The sequence below is a fragment of the Haliotis cracherodii genome, unplaced genomic scaffold, assembly GCF_022045235.1.
Source record: "Haliotis cracherodii isolate W230 unplaced genomic scaffold, xgHalCrac1.p SCAF_18, whole genome shotgun sequence".
Taxonomy (NCBI): Eukaryota; Metazoa; Mollusca; class Gastropoda; order Lepetellida; family Haliotidae; genus Haliotis; species Haliotis cracherodii.
In genome coordinates, this window is record NW_027266273.1 from 8,424,142 (window position 1) to 8,441,540 (window position 17,399).

The following is a 17,399-nucleotide window of genomic DNA, read 5'->3' on the forward strand; positions in this document are numbered from 1 at the left end:
AAATAAATCTTGTGTACATTGATCAATCGAAAGGGGTGCTAATTGGGATTGTTCATAATATATTAGCAAATATTGCTGTGGGTGCTTATTAGAGTGGGGCGCTTATTACGTCGAATATGGTACTATCAACCACAAGAATCATTAGGAAATAACACTTTGGTGATTACAGGTTGATCACTGGTTACTTTCATTCTCTTTTATGCTTTTCCCTTCAACTGTATCTGTGAGGTAAAGTTGAAGACATGACAGATTCCAACTTCAGTTATTTTCCCAATGATATGCTCACTACAGATACTACTATCTGTTACAAGCAAACAGTTCATATGTCATTCCTGTCTCTGATTACACACAGGTTCTAAATGCCACTTATAGATATACAATAATATCCTGTATTCATTCTTATGAAGGGGCGGTCGGGTAGCCTGGTAGTTAAAGCGTTCGCTTGTCACGCCGTACACCCGGGTTCGATTCCCGACATGGGTACATTGTGTGAAGCCCATTTCTGGTGTCCCCTGCCGTGATATTGCTGGAATATTGCTAAAAGCGGCGTAAATCGAAACTCACTCACTCACTCACTCACTTTCTTATGAAACTTTTGTAGATATATAATAATATTTTATTTTGTTTTGTCTTTTCATTATTGCTGATCCTCAATAGAATTAGGTGAGTGTATTCTTCTTAACAGAAAAAAAAGAAAAAGTCTTGACCTACAAATATGATTTTCTGAAAATAGAAATGAAAGAATGTATTAAAAAGGTTACCCTGTCTTGTGTTTGACATTAAGGAGCTAAAACAAGGACTGGTCGGCTCAGAGTCAGTATACTGTGTCTGAGTGGGGTATTATTCATGCTACACTGGCATGGTATCTTAGTGTGCTAGCACTATAAATCGGCATCAGTCGGGACTAGTACAAGCAGCCACACACACACACGTGCATGCACGTCGCTATATAAGTGCAATAATCTTGGACGCGACGTTAAGCCCCATTTCACCTCACCTCCTCACCAGTCACAGCCTTTATGGACACATAGAACTAGTCGTTGATTCAGATGCTGAGAAGCTGTGATGCTGATTATGTAAGGGTGATATAGTGTAGCTTTATGGATGAAGTGTTCAAGTCACACACCACAGACTTAGAGTTCCATTCTCCATGTGTGAAGCCAAGTCTTTGTGGCCTTGTCATGATGGTTCTGGGACACAACTCACTGTCATACGACTCTACTCACCCACTCTCTAAGATGGTTGAGGGGCGGTCGGGTAGCCTAGTGGTTAAAGCGTTCGCTTGTCACGCCGAAAACCCGGCTTCGAATCCCGACATGGGTACAATGTGTGAAGCCCATTTCTGGTGTCCCCCGCCGTGATATTGCTGGAATATTGCTAAAAGCGGCGTAAAACCAAACTCACTCACTCACTCACTCTAAGATGGTTGGCTTCAAGTCCTTTACTTAGTCATTACCGTTTGATATTTTGATAAAATGTCCCAGAAAAGTTTGTGAAAAATATAATTATTCTTCAGACTGTTGAAAAAAGAACAGAAATTGTCTGCTACCAAAATTACATTGTTTTTAAAAAAAAGTATTTAAAAAAATATCTGGTTTTGCAGCTGTAGCTGAAAAAATATCTATTTCCCCCCCCCCCCCCAAAAAAAAATGCCCAGGCTCCCCCCAGAATATCAAATGGCCTCTCCCTTAGTCAATGATTTATCCCGACCTGCTCGGCCGACATTTGTCTTTGAGTCTAAACAGATGTCAGTAAAAATTCCCATATTGGAATTAAAATTTTCTCAATTCCTGTTTGTATAGTTGTGGCCCATGGAATAGCTTCTAAGAGGTGACTTGTATAACACTGATACAGGGAGCAATATAGAGGGAGAGGCTTGAACATATAGTTTTATGTTTTTGTATTGTGTGCAGTGGTAAAAGCTATGTTAAATACTTCTGAATTTAAGAAAAAAAAGACCCAACAAATAATCCCAAGTTCGAACAAAGTAACAATTTTTTCTCCTATTTGCCTAACATTGGCACTTAGTTTGGAATCCTGATAAATCCCTGTTATTGTACAACCTATGGGAATGTAATACCATTGACAAAAATGCAGTATATATATCAGTAACTCTTTTTTATCACCCCCCTGACATTATATTTTCTGTTGCACACATTCCTACATTGATATCTGATGCTTTTCAAGTGATGAGAGACAATGCTCAACAGTCAGTAGCCCAATTTGAGAAAAGATTTTTGTATTTGTGACTTGAGTTAAACTTTTTAAGATTGTCTGTAGTTAAAGTATCATTAACTGCTTGATCAGTATACACGATAAAATTAGTGCTTACGGACTCTGAACATAGTTCTGAATAACTTGAATCATACATGCTTCATGTTTTAGTATACTATATATGGTAATGATGTTTGTGTAAGCATATACAGCAATGATGTTTTTGTAAATACAGACAAACACCATTGTGTTTAAATACATCGAGCTATCCAAGGTTCGACACCTAAAAAAAATGAATACAAAAGGAAAAGGCAGGGACCAAGATTTTACTCGAGACAACCGAAGTTCGACACAACAGTGTTCGACTGTACATGTATTTTGTTGTTGTCTGCAGCTTCATGTTTTTTCAGGCCACAACTGGGGCAGTGAGCACGACGTAGACACGTCTGAGTGTGCCCCCGACTCCTTCAACAAGGGCCGCTACATCATGTACCCCTACGCCGTCAGCGGATGGGAGGAAAACAACCATGTACGATGAGCACCATTTCTCTTGTCAATATCAGAATTATCAAATAATGATAATAAATGCATATTTATGTTGAACCGGATTCATGAACTAAAGCATTCTCGCAACACTAGACAAATATTACGGGGATCAGTGTGTCAGTGCACAGTATTTTCAGCTGGAGTTCTTGAATATCTTTTAAAATACGGTTCTCAAAACAATGTTGTTTTAACATTTGAGGTGCTAGGATTCTTTGAATGTTGGCCATGGTTTAAATAGCTTAGAGCACTTGGACCATCCGGCACCCAGACTCCTTCATCTTCCTGAGGCAAGAGAGTTAACTGACTTTAAAAGTCCAGTTTCCACCCTTGCCGAACTAGGCTGGAATTACTGGGCTTTGCAAATCCTGCAATCAACCGAAATCTGAACGACAGTTTACGAACCGTATTTCAATTTTGATGCGCGATTTTGATTGGACTATGCCTAGACTCGTTAGTCCAGCCAAAATGTAACTCCATAATACCAGCCTAGTTCGGCAAGGGTGGAAACTGGACTTTTATAGTCAGTTAACTCTCTTGCCTCGGGAAGATGGACTCCTTGTGCTCAGACTTATTCATAGCTAGTAATGAAAGGTTAGTTGATAAGAAAAATATGTTAGCTCTATCCCAACTAATGGAGTGATTTGTGTTCATATCTGCCCAGATATTCTCCCCCTGCAGCAGGCGTTATGTGTCCGATGTGCTGAGAGCCAAAGCTTTCAAGTGTTTTGTAGGTAAGTCCATATATCTGTCCCTTCACTTCATCTTGCCCTGGCACTGTGCACTGTTACGTTTTTACTGGCGTATACATTTAGTTTCCAAATAACTAACCCAAATCAATGGCGGGTGAAAAACCATGGGGTTTGTTACATAAAGATCTCATATCCAAGAGAGCAAACAAGGGAGGTAATTCGAATGCAAGTATTGGCACTGATAAAGTAGAGAGTCTGTGGATCGATACTGGTCATGGTATTACATCTTTTATACAATTCACAACATGCACCCTATGGGATATAGGAGCAGTGGGGTGGCCTGGAATTGGCTCGTCACATGTGTGAAAAGCCCATTTCTGTCTCCAAAACCTGATATGCAAAGAATATTGCTAAAAGCAGTGTAAAACCCCACTCACTCTCAAATATTTGTGAAATTGTTGAGTCAACCTACACATAAAGGATGTTTGCTGGCATTATTTTTGTGTTCACTGCGCAACTCGAACTCTCATATTTCGGAGTCTGTAACAACATATTTTAGGAAAGACTATTGCCAGTATAGGAGAAAATCGTAGACTTCAGTCAGATTGTCATACAGAGTAAGACACCATACAAAACTTGAAATCATTCTCTTTTTATGATAGGTCGCATATTGCTTTCAGCAAAAGCCAATGAGAGTAACACTGTTGAGTTCTTTGAAGTATGACATCACTGCATTGTTACCTTGTTGCATAACAATACTGTATTATGATAGTGCTGCACATTTCAGATAGTGGGGAGTACTAAATGTGCATATATTTGTCCATTTGCTCAAAAATATTCACACTAAAATATGTAACTTATTTTGTTTGCTTGTAGATCAACATTTTATCCATATGTGCTTAAAGTATTTTAGATTATCAAATACTATTAATTATACATTTATACCCAACTGTTATGACTGAGTGATTTCCCAATGTTTAATAGGAGAGTCCAGACAGACACACTAACTCCGTTTGTTTTTCAATCTGGAAGTTGAATAAAATCATCTTCATTTAAAATTGCCTATGTTAGAAATAGTTAAATACTCTGAATATAGACAGGCAGACATCGTTAATGATTAAAGAACCCTTGAAGATCCAGATTAGAATTGGTCTACAGCAGCCCATGCTTGTAAGAGGCGACTAATGGAATCGGTTGGTCAGGCTCGCTGGCTTGGTAGATGCATGTTATTGTATCCCAATTGCACGGATCAATGCTCATGATATCAATCACTGGATTATCTGGTCCAGACACGATTATGACAGATCACTGTCATATAGCTGGAATATATTGCTCACTGCAGCGTTAATCAACAAAAACAAACAAACATACAAACAAATAATGATGAAAGCCTTTGAGTCTGCTACTTGAACAGACAGGAGTCCTGTGCAGACTGACATCATGTGGCTATAGTGATACAAGAGTCTTGAAATTTTGCATTGGATGGAAATATGACAAACTGTTGAGACAATCTTAGTTGGTTTCGGATGTTTCCAAAAGACATTCAGTTCGGTAGGAAACACATAAAAATATGAAAAGATTCTGACATGACAAGACAAGGTCATTGTGGAAGCAAAGTCGTGAGTTTTGATGACAAAGTAATCTCGTTACTGCTTTGCAGGATTCTAGAAATACTTTTTTTATTCTACTACAAGACTTTAGGGGGTTGGCACTAATAAAAATATTGGTTAAAAATTATAATGTTTATTCAATTGTTTTTTCCATTTTCTTTGTATTTTGAGTCGGAGGATTCGTAACCAGTTCATACTATCAGCCAATGGAAATTTTGTAACAAGCTTGATATCGGATGAGGGCCACTGTGATAGGACTGATGCTGATGTTGGCATATGAACTCATTCCCTCACTCACTTGGTCTTGGTGTTGACAGAGAGGAAGGACAATGTGCCATACTGTGGGAACGGCATCGTGGACAACCTGGAGAATTGTGACGCCGGACCTGATGGTGACGACTGCTGCACCAGCCAGTGTCGGTTCAAGTCAGGAGCCAGTTGCAGGTAGATATATAGTCCAGGTAGTGCAGGTAGATATATAGTCCAGGTAGTGCAGGTAGGTATATTGTACAGGTAGATATATAGTCCAGGTAGTGCAGGTAGATACATTGTACAGGTAGATATATAGTACGGTTAGATATATAGTCCAGATAGATGTATAGTGCAGGTAGATATATAGTACAGGTAGATATATAGTGCAGGTAAATATATAGTGCAGATAGATTATGTAGTGCAGGTAGATATATCCCGTATATCGCTGACTATAAGCGCCCCCCCACCTATAAGGCAACCACCCTGTAAAAGCCTTCAAAATCAATGCTAATTTATAGACCCCATCTATAAAGCACATTGGAATGAAGCATATCACCAGCGCATACACAATTCCTACATTTGCAGTATAAATGTGTTTGTTTTCCACAGAAAATATTACATTGTCAAGTGAGAGAGTTATGAGCTAACCCTGGTCTGTGCTTCAGTCTAGTCTCTGAGATAGCTATGAACTAATCCTTGCTTGTGTTTCAGTTCAGTGAGAGAGATGTGAACTAATCCTGGTCTGTACTTCAGTCTAGTCTGGGAGAGAGTTATGAACTAACACTGGTCTATATTTCAGCCCCATGAATTCGGAGTGCTGTGAGAACTGCCAGATGGCCACTGAGGACTACCAGTGTAGAATCACGTCCCCCAACAGCTGTCTACAGTCCACCAAGTGCAAGTATCCTTCGCAACCATCTCCCCACAAACTGACATTATTATGCAGAGATAATATATATCTCAGAGATTAATGCCTTATAAATGTAATTTACCATTTCCTGACACCTTTAACTTATTCCTAATTATAGCACTTAGGATTATGAGCTCTTGAAACAATACCAGAAACACGTTAGGAAACTGCTTCAAGAAACTGCATGTTCACGGAAATGATCGTGTAGGAAAGCAAGAGTTATTTATTTTGTAAATTCTTACAAAAGTTGTCAGGTTGAAAGTAGACAAATGTATATTGGTGGTAAAAGATGAAAATTATTATAAGACATCTGGATGGTGAACTGAATACTAGCAGTCCTCACATTTTCACTATCTCATGTAGGGGCAGTCGGGTAGCCTAGTGGTTAAAGCGTTAGCTTGTCACGCCGAAGATTCGATTCCCGACATGGGTACAATGTGTGAAGCCCATATCTGGTGTCCCCCGCCGTGATATTGCTGGAATATTGCTAAAAGCGGCATAAAACCATACTCACTCACTCACTATCTCATGTAACTGGTCAGTTGTCAGCCACACTAATATTGTGCTGACACAGACGACTTCTCCAGTAAAATATCAAAATTCTACAGCTAAAATTACAAATCCTGGGTTCTTTACAATATTTAATCCCTTGCAATTGGAAATTTCAAGACATAAAATTATGCAAATACAAATGCATATCATCTTATATTTATTTATGGTTAGATGTTGTGTCATGGTTATATCATGATATAACATGATATAACATTTATACTAAGTTCTCATATAATAATTAGATCCACAGCATGTGCTTTTATGAGTTATCATTGTGTGATATTTATACAACATTTCATATAATTATAGTTTAGCAAGTAATACATATCATCAGGTAAAATGCATATACGAAATATCAGTAATTTCAGTCATAGCTTTTTAGATAGATGCTAGTCTAAGGTAACGAGAACATATCTCCTAGACATACTATTCAATAAGACAAAAATTATGTCTACATAGTTTAATAGATTTAAAGCTTTCAGATAAATACTAGCCTAAGGTATCAAGATCCCATCTCCCAGACATAATATCCAATAAGACAAAAGATATGTCTACATAGTCTTATAGATTGCCTTGAACTATTTTATTTAAAGTAAATCTGTCATCACCTATATTAGAATAACATTCAGCAATTACTTCAATTTAGACTCATTAAGGATTAGCCTTAATAGTTAGTTTATTTAGTTGTTATACCACAAGAACATTTAAGAGTGAGTGATATATTTCAAATTTCATTTTATTGTAGGATTCATATTTTGCATGTTTGAATCGCATTTTAAATGAATGGGCATCTTTCGAGTGCAAAATTCGTTAAAATTAGTCTATTGATTGATAACAAAAGACAACTTCCGTGATGTTTCAGCTATTCTGCAGGAAGTTACATTTTTTGCCAATCATTCCACGATCACGGAAACGCAGAATTTGTCTGGGACTTATAGTGCCATTTATCATGAAGAAACCGGGCATAAACAAAGTATGATACAAATCTCACCAGCTACCCCCACTATGACCAATGACCAGTCCCTTACATAGACTTGTTGTAACAGTCCATCATTATGAGGGGGTTGGGCTGTGTAGGTCCAACTGTTCCTTGGAAAAAAATAACTGTACGAACAACAATTGACCTCCCATTAATGTTTTCCTTAGCACTATTCCAGCGGTTCTAGTTATGACTGTCCAATGGCTGAGCCGAAGTCGAATGGAACAGATTGTATAGTTGGGTATGTACAATTTACTGTAATACTTCAAGATTAATACCCAAATTGTGAACAAACATTAATCACTGTTTGGTGTTGCTACCAACAAAATAATTTGGGTTTGAAGGAATTCACAATCTGTGTAAGTTTATTAACTACAAAATCATATGATAATAAATGGTTAACAAAAATCAAAAACAAAAATAAGCATGACTTAATCAGTTACACATGTGTGTTTTTAAGGACCTGATTGTATCAAACCTTCATTAACTAATGGCTACATTAAACCCAAATGATACATTAATTTCTTAATGCATCGTTAGTTAAATGCATCATTAAAGGGGACACAGGTGGCCCAGTCATCTAAGGTGCTGCAAATCCCTGTGCAGAGTCGCGTCTGTTGTGCATGACAGAAACCTATGATTTTGGATTGATTCCCAATTCGTCCATTTATGTTTTTTGGTTTGTCAGCAGTTTCCCCATACTCATGGGTTTCACTGAAATGTTAAGAGTCTGAGACCTGCATCACTTCAGCCTTTCCTCCCACAAAAACCCGACTCACTGTGATATAACTGGAATACTGTTCAAAGTGGCATTAAGCACTCACTCACTCACTCACTCACTCACTCACTCACTCACTCACTCACTCTTTAAAATAGGTTGTATCAAACGTTTATTAGCATATCACAATGCTTCTAGTTCCGACTTCGTAATTATCAAACATTCAACTGTAGCTCAAAACTTGCGAATATATCTTGAAGATTTGGGCTGTAATTCATCTCTCACAACATCACAGATGTATCAGATGCTTGCCCTTCCCAAAAGGTAGTCTGCCCGAACTTCTTCATCACTTATGTATTCGAAATGCTGAGTTCGGTTTCTGAAAACACACTCTTTCCTTATGCATGCAAAGCATTCAACATTATTTTCCCAGCCAAGTTTGTTTTAATGACTGTAAATGATGCCCAAGAACTTTCCTTTTGACTCATGACTCATGAAAATACAGCATCTTTAAAACATTACAGGTGGATTTAATGATACATTAGTTACTGAAGGTTTGACACATAAATCCATCTTTTGAGTTGGATACAATCGGTCCTGGTATTTAGAAACTCTTTTGCAGTGTAATGATTGTCTGTCATTTAGGACTGGATGGTTTAGGATTCCTTGTTCATAGCTATAACAATATATGTTTTACAGTGGGAAATGCTACGATGGTATATGCAAGTCTTTCTGTGAAGTTATGGACATGGAGCCGTGCATCTGCTCGGACAGTAAGATGTTCATCTACCTACTTGTATACATAACCCACTGTATCCTCAGTAAACCATGCTTGCCGTAAAAGGCAACCATGCTTGTCAGGAGAGGTGAAAAACGGGATCAGGTGGTCAGGTTTGCTGACTTGGTTGATGCATGTCATTGTATCCAAATTGAGTAGGTCAATGCTCATGATGTCTATCACTGGATTGTCGGGTCCAGTCATATAGCTGGAATATTGCTGAGTGCAGCATTAGACAACAAACAAACAAACAAGCATAACCCACCGCCCCATTAAGACCTCACACCCCATGCTTGTCATAAGAGGATCGGGTGGTAGGGCTCGGTGACTTGGTTAATTGCATGTCATCTTACCCCAACGTCATGGCTTGTTGTTCATAAGATCTATCACAGGATTGTCTGGTTCCGCAGCCATAGGGCTTGAATATTGCTGTGTGCCATGTTAAACAACATCAATCCAAACTTGATTAGTTTCAGCCTGTCGTGATTAGCTGGAATATTGCTGAGTGAGGTGTCCTGTAAACAAAAACCAACAAACAAAGGGGGCCAGTGGAGTAGCCTAGTGGTTAAAGCGTTTGCTTGTCACGCCAAAGGCCCAGGTTTGGATTCCCCACATGGGTACAATGTGTGAAGCGCATTTCTAGGGTCTTCCACCATGACATTGCTGGAATATTGCGAAAAGGGATGTAAAACTCAACTCACTCACGACAAGCAATGGTCAGGTTTCATCAGGTCATGTATCTGATTATCATCCAGGTAGAATAGCTCTTCAGCAACCCATGCTTGCCGTAAAAGGCGACTAAGCTTGTCGTAAAAGGCGACTTACGGAACTTGGTTGTCAGGCTCGCTGACTTGGTTGATACATGTCATTGATCCCAATTGCATGGCTCGATACTCATGATATTAATCACTGGATTGTCTGGTCCAGACTCGATTATTTACAGACCGCTGCAAATAGCTGGAATATTGTGGCATTAAACAACAAACCATCATCATCGACTTTATGTTCATGGTTACACCTAAGTGGTGATGTGGACAATTGGCTCCACCTTTGAACTTCCTCTCACAGTAAGCTGACACAGAGTGATACAGATGTTCAATTATAGGTTAAAACAGAGGTCCAGATAAGCTTTTGGTGTTGTGGGTATTTTACATATGCATTTTAAAATCATTGGGTATCAGTAACTCTATCTGGGTATTCAAATTTCTGTTACCCTCTAGTTTTTACACATGTGGGTATTTAAGTTAAATATTTAAAAGCACTATTCATCTAGTCCCTGCAAACTGGTGTTGTGTGGGTTCGAGAGCTTTATAGAACTTAAAAATACCACGATACTTCCGCAAGAAAGTGTGATGGCAAATGATGGTGATGTAACTGTCATCGTGGAGTTTGGCCAGGTTGACCGAATGCCGGTTTATAATTTCAAAATAAGTTACTGATTTGCTGATCGAATACGCAGGGTTACTTCACAATATTTTGATGATACGCACAAGTTTTATTTTTGTAGCTTATCTGTAATATTCGTTGCGTGTTTGATACGCTTGGATTTTATTTTACTGCATAATCCTGTATTTCTGATGCATATTTTACGCAGATACACAGCTTATCTGGGGCTCTGTTAAAAGCATATCACTGTGGTTTTGTTAGCTTTACCTCCCCTTGAAAGTTACCTACCCCTGAGTTGTCGTTGGATCCGGTGGTCAGTCTTAGTGACATGAATGATGATCGTCATGGTTCCCAATTGCGTGGATCGATGCTCATGATGTCAATCTCTGGATTCGCTGGTCCACACATGACTATTTACAGGCCGATGTCATATAGCTGAAGTGCAGCGTTAAACTACAAACAAACAAACAAACAAGAACTTCCCCCACATTATACATGTTTTATGGCCATTGTTTATTGATCTAATAAACCAAGGCCAAATACTGCCAATTTGGAAATGAAAATGACATTCAAAATATGTTTTACCCCTGACCAATCCTGCGTCTGTCATTATGTATAAGCTTATATGTACCGGTACAAGTGCCATCTTTTAACATGTTCTGGTTTAAAAAAAGATAAAAATATAAACTGGTATAAATTGAAAATAAAATAAACACTAAATACTCTGATCAACTGTATAAATCCAAGTCATCCATCTTCTTTAAAGTCAATACAAATGTCTAGCAATTTTCAAAAGTTAAAATGGCAGCAAAGGATATTTCAACCAACTCACGACTGAGGAGGGTTGATAAGAAAATATTAGAGGAAACATGTTTATCTTTTATTTTATATATGACTGGCCTAAAACTTGTTTTATAAAAACATCTGTGAACCTAGAATGATACAATTCATGGCTATATAAATAAGGTTATGATCATATTGTGGTTGTGGTTGTTTGAGGATTAAATGATGATTTTGATGTCTCCCTATAGCACAGAGTGCCTGCGCCAGATGTTGTAAACACACAGACAGTGGCCCAGAGGGGTGTAAAGCCCAGGGGGGAAATCTAGAGGAAGGAAGGCCTTGTTACCAGGGTTACTGCTCAAAGGTAGGTTGACTCATTTTCAGGGTTTTGGAATGGAGGATGATGTGGGATGGTTGATGGTGTGGGGTGCAGGATAGTGCGGGATGGAGGTTGGTGTGGGGTGCAGGATGGTGTTAGATGGAGGATGGTGTGGGAATGGAGGATGATGTGGGATGGAGGATTGTGTGGGATGGAGGATGGTGTGGGATGGAGGATAAAAGATGGTGTGGGATGCAGGATAGTGTGGGATGGAGGATAAAAGATGGTGTGGGGATGGTTGATGGTGTGGGGATGGAGGATGGTGTGGGATGGAGGATGGTGTGGGATGGAGCATGATGTGGGATGGAGGATGGTGTGGGGATGGAGGATGATGTGGGGATGGAGGATGATGTGGGGATGAAGGATGGTGTGGGATGCAGGATGATGTGGGATGGAGGATGGTGTGGGATGGAGGATGGTGTGGGATGGAGGATGATGTGGGAATGGAGGATGATGTGGGGATGGAGGATGATGTGGGGATGGAGGATGATGTGGGGATGGAGGATGATGTGGGGATGGAGGATGGTGTGGGATGGAGGATGATGTGGTGATGGAGGATGATGTGGGGATGGAGGATGATGTGGGGTGCAGGATAGTGTGGGATGGAGGTTGGTGTGGGATGGAGGATGGTGTGGGATGGAGGATAAAAGATGGTGTGGGATGCAGGATAGTGTGGGATGGAGGATAAAAGATGGTGTGGGGATGGTTGATGGTGTGGGTATGGAGGATGGAGTGGGGATGGAGGATGGTGTGGGATGGAGGATGGTGTGGGATGGAGCATGATGTGGGATGGGGGATGATGTGGGAATGGAGGATGATGTGGGGATGGAGGATGGTGTGGGGATGAAGGATGGTGTGGGATGCAGGATGGTGTGGGATGGAGGATGGTGTGGGGTGGAAGATGGTGTGGGATGGAGGATGGTGTGGGATGGAGGATGGTGTGGGATGGAGCATGATGTGGGATGGAGGATGATGTGGGGATGGAGGATGATGTGGGGATGGAGGATGATGTGGGGATGGAGGATGATGTGGGGATGAAGGATGGTGTGGGATGGAGGATGGTGTGGGGTGGAGGATGGTGTGGGATGGAGGATGGTGTGGGATGAGGATGGTGTGGGATGGAGGATGGTGTGGGGATGGAGGATGGTGTTAGATGCAGGATGGTGTGGGATGGAGGATGATGTGGGGTGGAGGATGGTGTGGGATGGAGGATGGTGTGGGATGGAGGATGGTGTGGGATGAGGATGGTGTGGGATGGAGGATGGTGTGGGATGGAGGATGGTGTGGGATGCAGGATGGTGTGGGATGAGGATGGTGTGGGATGCAGGATGGTGTGGGATGGAGGATGGTGTGGGATGCAGGATGGTGTGGGATGGAGGATGATGTGGGGATGGAGGATGATGTGGGATGGAGGATGGTGTGGGATGGAGGATGGTGTTGGATGGAGGATGGTGTGGGATGGAGGATGGTGTTAGATGCAGGATGGTGTGGGATGGAGGATGATGTGGGGATGGAGGATGATGTGGGATGGAGGATGGTGTGGGATGGAGGATGGTGTGGGATGGAGGATGGTGTGGGATGCAGGATGATGTGGGATGGAGGATGGTGTGGGATGGAGGATGGTGTTAGATGCAGGATGGTGTGGGATGGAGGAGGATGTGGGATGAGGATGGTGTGGGATGGAGGATGGTGTGGGATGGAGGATGGTGTGGGATGAGGATGGTGTGGGATGCAGGATGGTGTGGGATGGAGGATGGTGTGGGATGCAGGATGGTGTGGGATGCAGGATGATGTGGGATGGAGGATGGTGTTGGATGGAGGATGATGTGGGGATGGAGGATGATGTGGGGATGGAGGATGATGTGGGGATGAAGGATGGTGTGGGATGGAGGATGGTGTGGGGTGGAGGATGATGTGGGATGGAGGATGATGTGGGGATGGAGGATGATGTGGGGATGAAGGATGGTGTGGGATGGAGGATGGTGTGGGGTGGAGGATGGTGTGGGATGGAGGATGGTGTGGGATGAGGATGGTGTGGGATGGAGGATGGTGTGGGGATGGAGGATGGTGTTAGATGCAGGATGGTGTGGGATGGAGGATGATGTGGGGTGGAGGATGATGTGGGATGGAGGATGGTGTGGGATGAGGATGGTGTGGGATGAGGATGGTGTGGGATGAGGATGGTGTGGGATGGAGGATGGTGTGGGGTGGAGGATGTTGTGGGGATGGAGGATGATCTGGGGTGGAGGATGGAGTGGGGATGGAGGATGGTGTGGAATGCAGGATGGTGTGGGATGGAGGATGGTGTGGGATGGAGGATGGTGTGGGATGGAGGATGATGTGGGGATGGAGGATGATGTGGGATGGAGGATGGTGTGGGATGGAGGATGATGTGGGGATGGAGGATGGTGTGGGATGCAGGATGGTGTGGGATGGAGGATGGTGTGGGGTGGGGATGGAGGATGATGTGGGATGGAGGATGATGTGGGATGGAGGATGGTGTGGGATGGAGGATGGTGTGGGATGCAGGATGGAGTGGGGATGAAGGATGGTGTGGGATGGAGGATGGTGTGGGATGGAGGATGGTGTGGGATGGAGGATTGCTTGCGTGTGGGATTGGTTGATGGGCTAGGGTTAGAGTGAGAACATATGCAACCACAAAGTGCCATCTGTTTTCAGGAAGGAACCTGCACCAAGTCCACAACGGATCTTGTCTACAGGTTCTTTGACTTCATAGAGAAACTCACACCCAGTAAATTTGGTAAGTTGAATATGAATGAGGAAAGTTTTGTGAGCAGGAAACTTCTGTGAAGATTGGGAGCAAGACACACTCGCAATAGTTCTATTTTTGCAGACCAACAAAAAAATTTGTAAGGAGACATATTTCTTTCATTTAGTTGCCCACATTGTCGAAAAAGCCTGAATATGATTAAATAAATAATCCCTCACATCCTGACCTGCCAAATCTTGTCAATTTGCCTACATAACTTGGTGTAAAACCCATTTCACCTTACCTGGGAGTCCCGGATTGACAACTGTGACGTGTGATGTACTTGACATCCAAACTTCAATGGCACAACCTCCAGAAGGTCTATGTTAATATTACATGTTAATTTCCTTGTTCGAAAGTAAACTTGATCATGAGAGATCAGAATAGTAATATCTGTTCAGTTTGAATGTGCAGGTTGTTTCAATACATCAAACTACAATATCTAGGCCATCCAGACTCGCAGATCATATAATTGTGTGGACCTATGAAGATCCAGGGTAGAAAAGGTCTTCAGCAACCCATGCTTGCCGAAACAGGGGACTATGCTTGTCTTAAAATAGGAGACGGGTGGTCAGGCTCACTGACTTGGTTGATGCTTGTCATCGATCCCAATTGTGTGGATTGATGCTCACTGTGTCAGTCACTGGATTGTCTGGTCCAGACTTGATTATTTACAGACCGCCATCATATTGCTGGAATATTGCTGAGTGCGGCGTGTAGCAAGAAAGAAGGAAACAAACAAACAAGCAAACAAACAAACATCAACGCGTGTCCAGCAGAAGCCTGATGATCAGTATGTATTTTGTTCCTGTTACAGTGGAAATCATGAGAAGCAACATTGTGGGGACGGTCATCGTGTTGTCCTTGATCATCTGGGTGCCTGCCAGCTGGGTGTTCAGCTGTATAGTAAGTCCACCATCAAGCAGATCCCACTACACACAATGTGGGCAGTATTCCTGCATATTAGCTCTCTTCATTCAAACCCAACTGACTCACTCACTCTTCTTTCAGGTACCTTTTTACTGATTTCTTAATGATGCAAACCTCAGTATCAAGGGATAAAATAAGTACTGACCAGCTTGGAGTCAGTGTAATGTTTCTGAGTGGGGTGTCCAAGTTAAGATAATTGTTAGAAATACAGAGCCTCTATTATAACAGTGTCAGAAGTCAACAGAGGTCCTCTTCACTGTCAACTGTCCAAAACTAGTTGAGATACTAATAGTATCTCCAATAAAATTGAGTTGTCAAAGCACGAAAGTGGTTTGTTTCACACTGTAATAAAGTTTAGAATTGGTTTCTAAGTTGGCTACCGCCTCCATGGTCTAGTGGTTGAGCATCCAACCGGAGAGCCGAAGGTGTCATACCAAAAGACGTTAAAAGATGGTACTTGTTGTTACCCTGTCTGGCGCTCGACATTAAGTGGCTAAAGCAAGGACTGGTCAGCTCAGAGTCAGTATACTGGGTCCTAATGGGGTATTCATGTTAAACTGCAGCATGGTATCTCAGTGAGCTAGCACTATAAATTGGCATCAGTCCAGACCAGTACAAGCAGCCACTGAAACACACACACATACATGCAATAATCTTTGACGCGACGTTAAACCCCATTTCACCTCACCTCTAATTTGGCTGGCACTAGGTCTGGACAAGTACAAGCAGCCACACACACATGCATGCTGATTGCTATATGAGTGAAACTATCTTGAATGTGATTTCCCCATTTCACCTCACCACCTCCAATATAAACCGAATGAAACTATATAGTTTATTTTAGGCTTACGCTTTGAATGGTTTGTGGAGATGGCACCCGGTTGACTATGCGTCACATGAAGTAGATAGGTGCTCATGTTATCAACCACTTGTTTCTCAAGTCCTAATTTGACTGTGATTCTGCTGTGACATTGGTGTAAGACAATCACTCACTCACCTGGACCCTGTTTTACGATCTTAGTGTTATGACTGCCGCAAGTCTATGTTAATGTTTAGTAGTTACGGCATTCGTAATATGATGAACACTTTATGAAACGGGCCATTGGTATATTTCATTTTTTTTTACCTCATATGTGTTGATTCAATCAGTACTCCTCAAGATGTTATAAATTATAATTTTGATTTCAGGACAAGAGACAGGAAAAAGAAAGTAAAGACGTCCGAGATTGGAAAGTGGTAAGTGGCTGATGCCGTTGTTGCCGTTAGTAGATTTTGTTTGTTTGTTTGTTTGTTTATCGCCACACTCAGGAATATTCTAGCCATATGACGGCGGTCTGTAAATAATTGGTCTGGACCAGACAATAAGTCATGAATACCATGTAGAGATATGTCATGAATACCACATAGAGAGATATGTCATGAAGACCACATAGAGATATGTCATGAATACCACATAGAGAGATATATCATGAATACCACATAGAGATATGTCATAATTACCACACAGAGATGTGTAGAGATATGTCATGAATACCACATAGAGATATGTAGAGATATGTCATAATTACCACATAGAGATATGTCATGAATACCACATAGAGATATGTAGAGATATATCATAATAACCACATAGAGATATGTCATGAATACCACATAGAGATATGTCATGAATACCACATAGAGATATGTCATGAATGCCACACAGAGATGTGTAGAGATATGTCATGAATACCACATAGAGAAATACCACATAGAGATATGTCATGAATACCACACAGAGATGTGTGGAGATATGTCATGAATACCACATAGAGATATGTCATGAATACAACACACAGAGATATGTAGAGATATGTCAATATACCACACAGAGATATGTAGAGATATGTCATGAATATATACA

At 41.3% G+C, this 17,399-nt stretch overlaps 1 protein-coding gene across 1 annotated transcript in view; it reads left to right on the top strand.

Moving 5' to 3' along the window:
- LOC139465743 (ADAM 17-like protease) overlaps window positions 1-17,399 on the top strand; it is a 40,748-nt gene that overhangs the window by 19,018 nt on the left and 4,331 nt on the right. Inside the window, exons 12-21 of the mRNA XM_071247581.1 lie at window positions 2,625-2,743; window positions 3,422-3,491; window positions 5,377-5,503; window positions 6,111-6,212; window positions 7,931-7,993; window positions 9,170-9,243; window positions 11,666-11,781; window positions 14,476-14,557; window positions 15,384-15,472; window positions 16,685-16,732. Coding sequence (XP_071103682.1) covers window positions 2,625-2,743; window positions 3,422-3,491; window positions 5,377-5,503; window positions 6,111-6,212; window positions 7,931-7,993; window positions 9,170-9,243; window positions 11,666-11,781; window positions 14,476-14,557; window positions 15,384-15,472; window positions 16,685-16,732 — 890 coding nt within the window. The remainder of the gene's footprint in view (window positions 1-2,624; window positions 2,744-3,421; window positions 3,492-5,376; window positions 5,504-6,110; window positions 6,213-7,930; window positions 7,994-9,169; window positions 9,244-11,665; window positions 11,782-14,475; window positions 14,558-15,383; window positions 15,473-16,684; window positions 16,733-17,399) is intronic.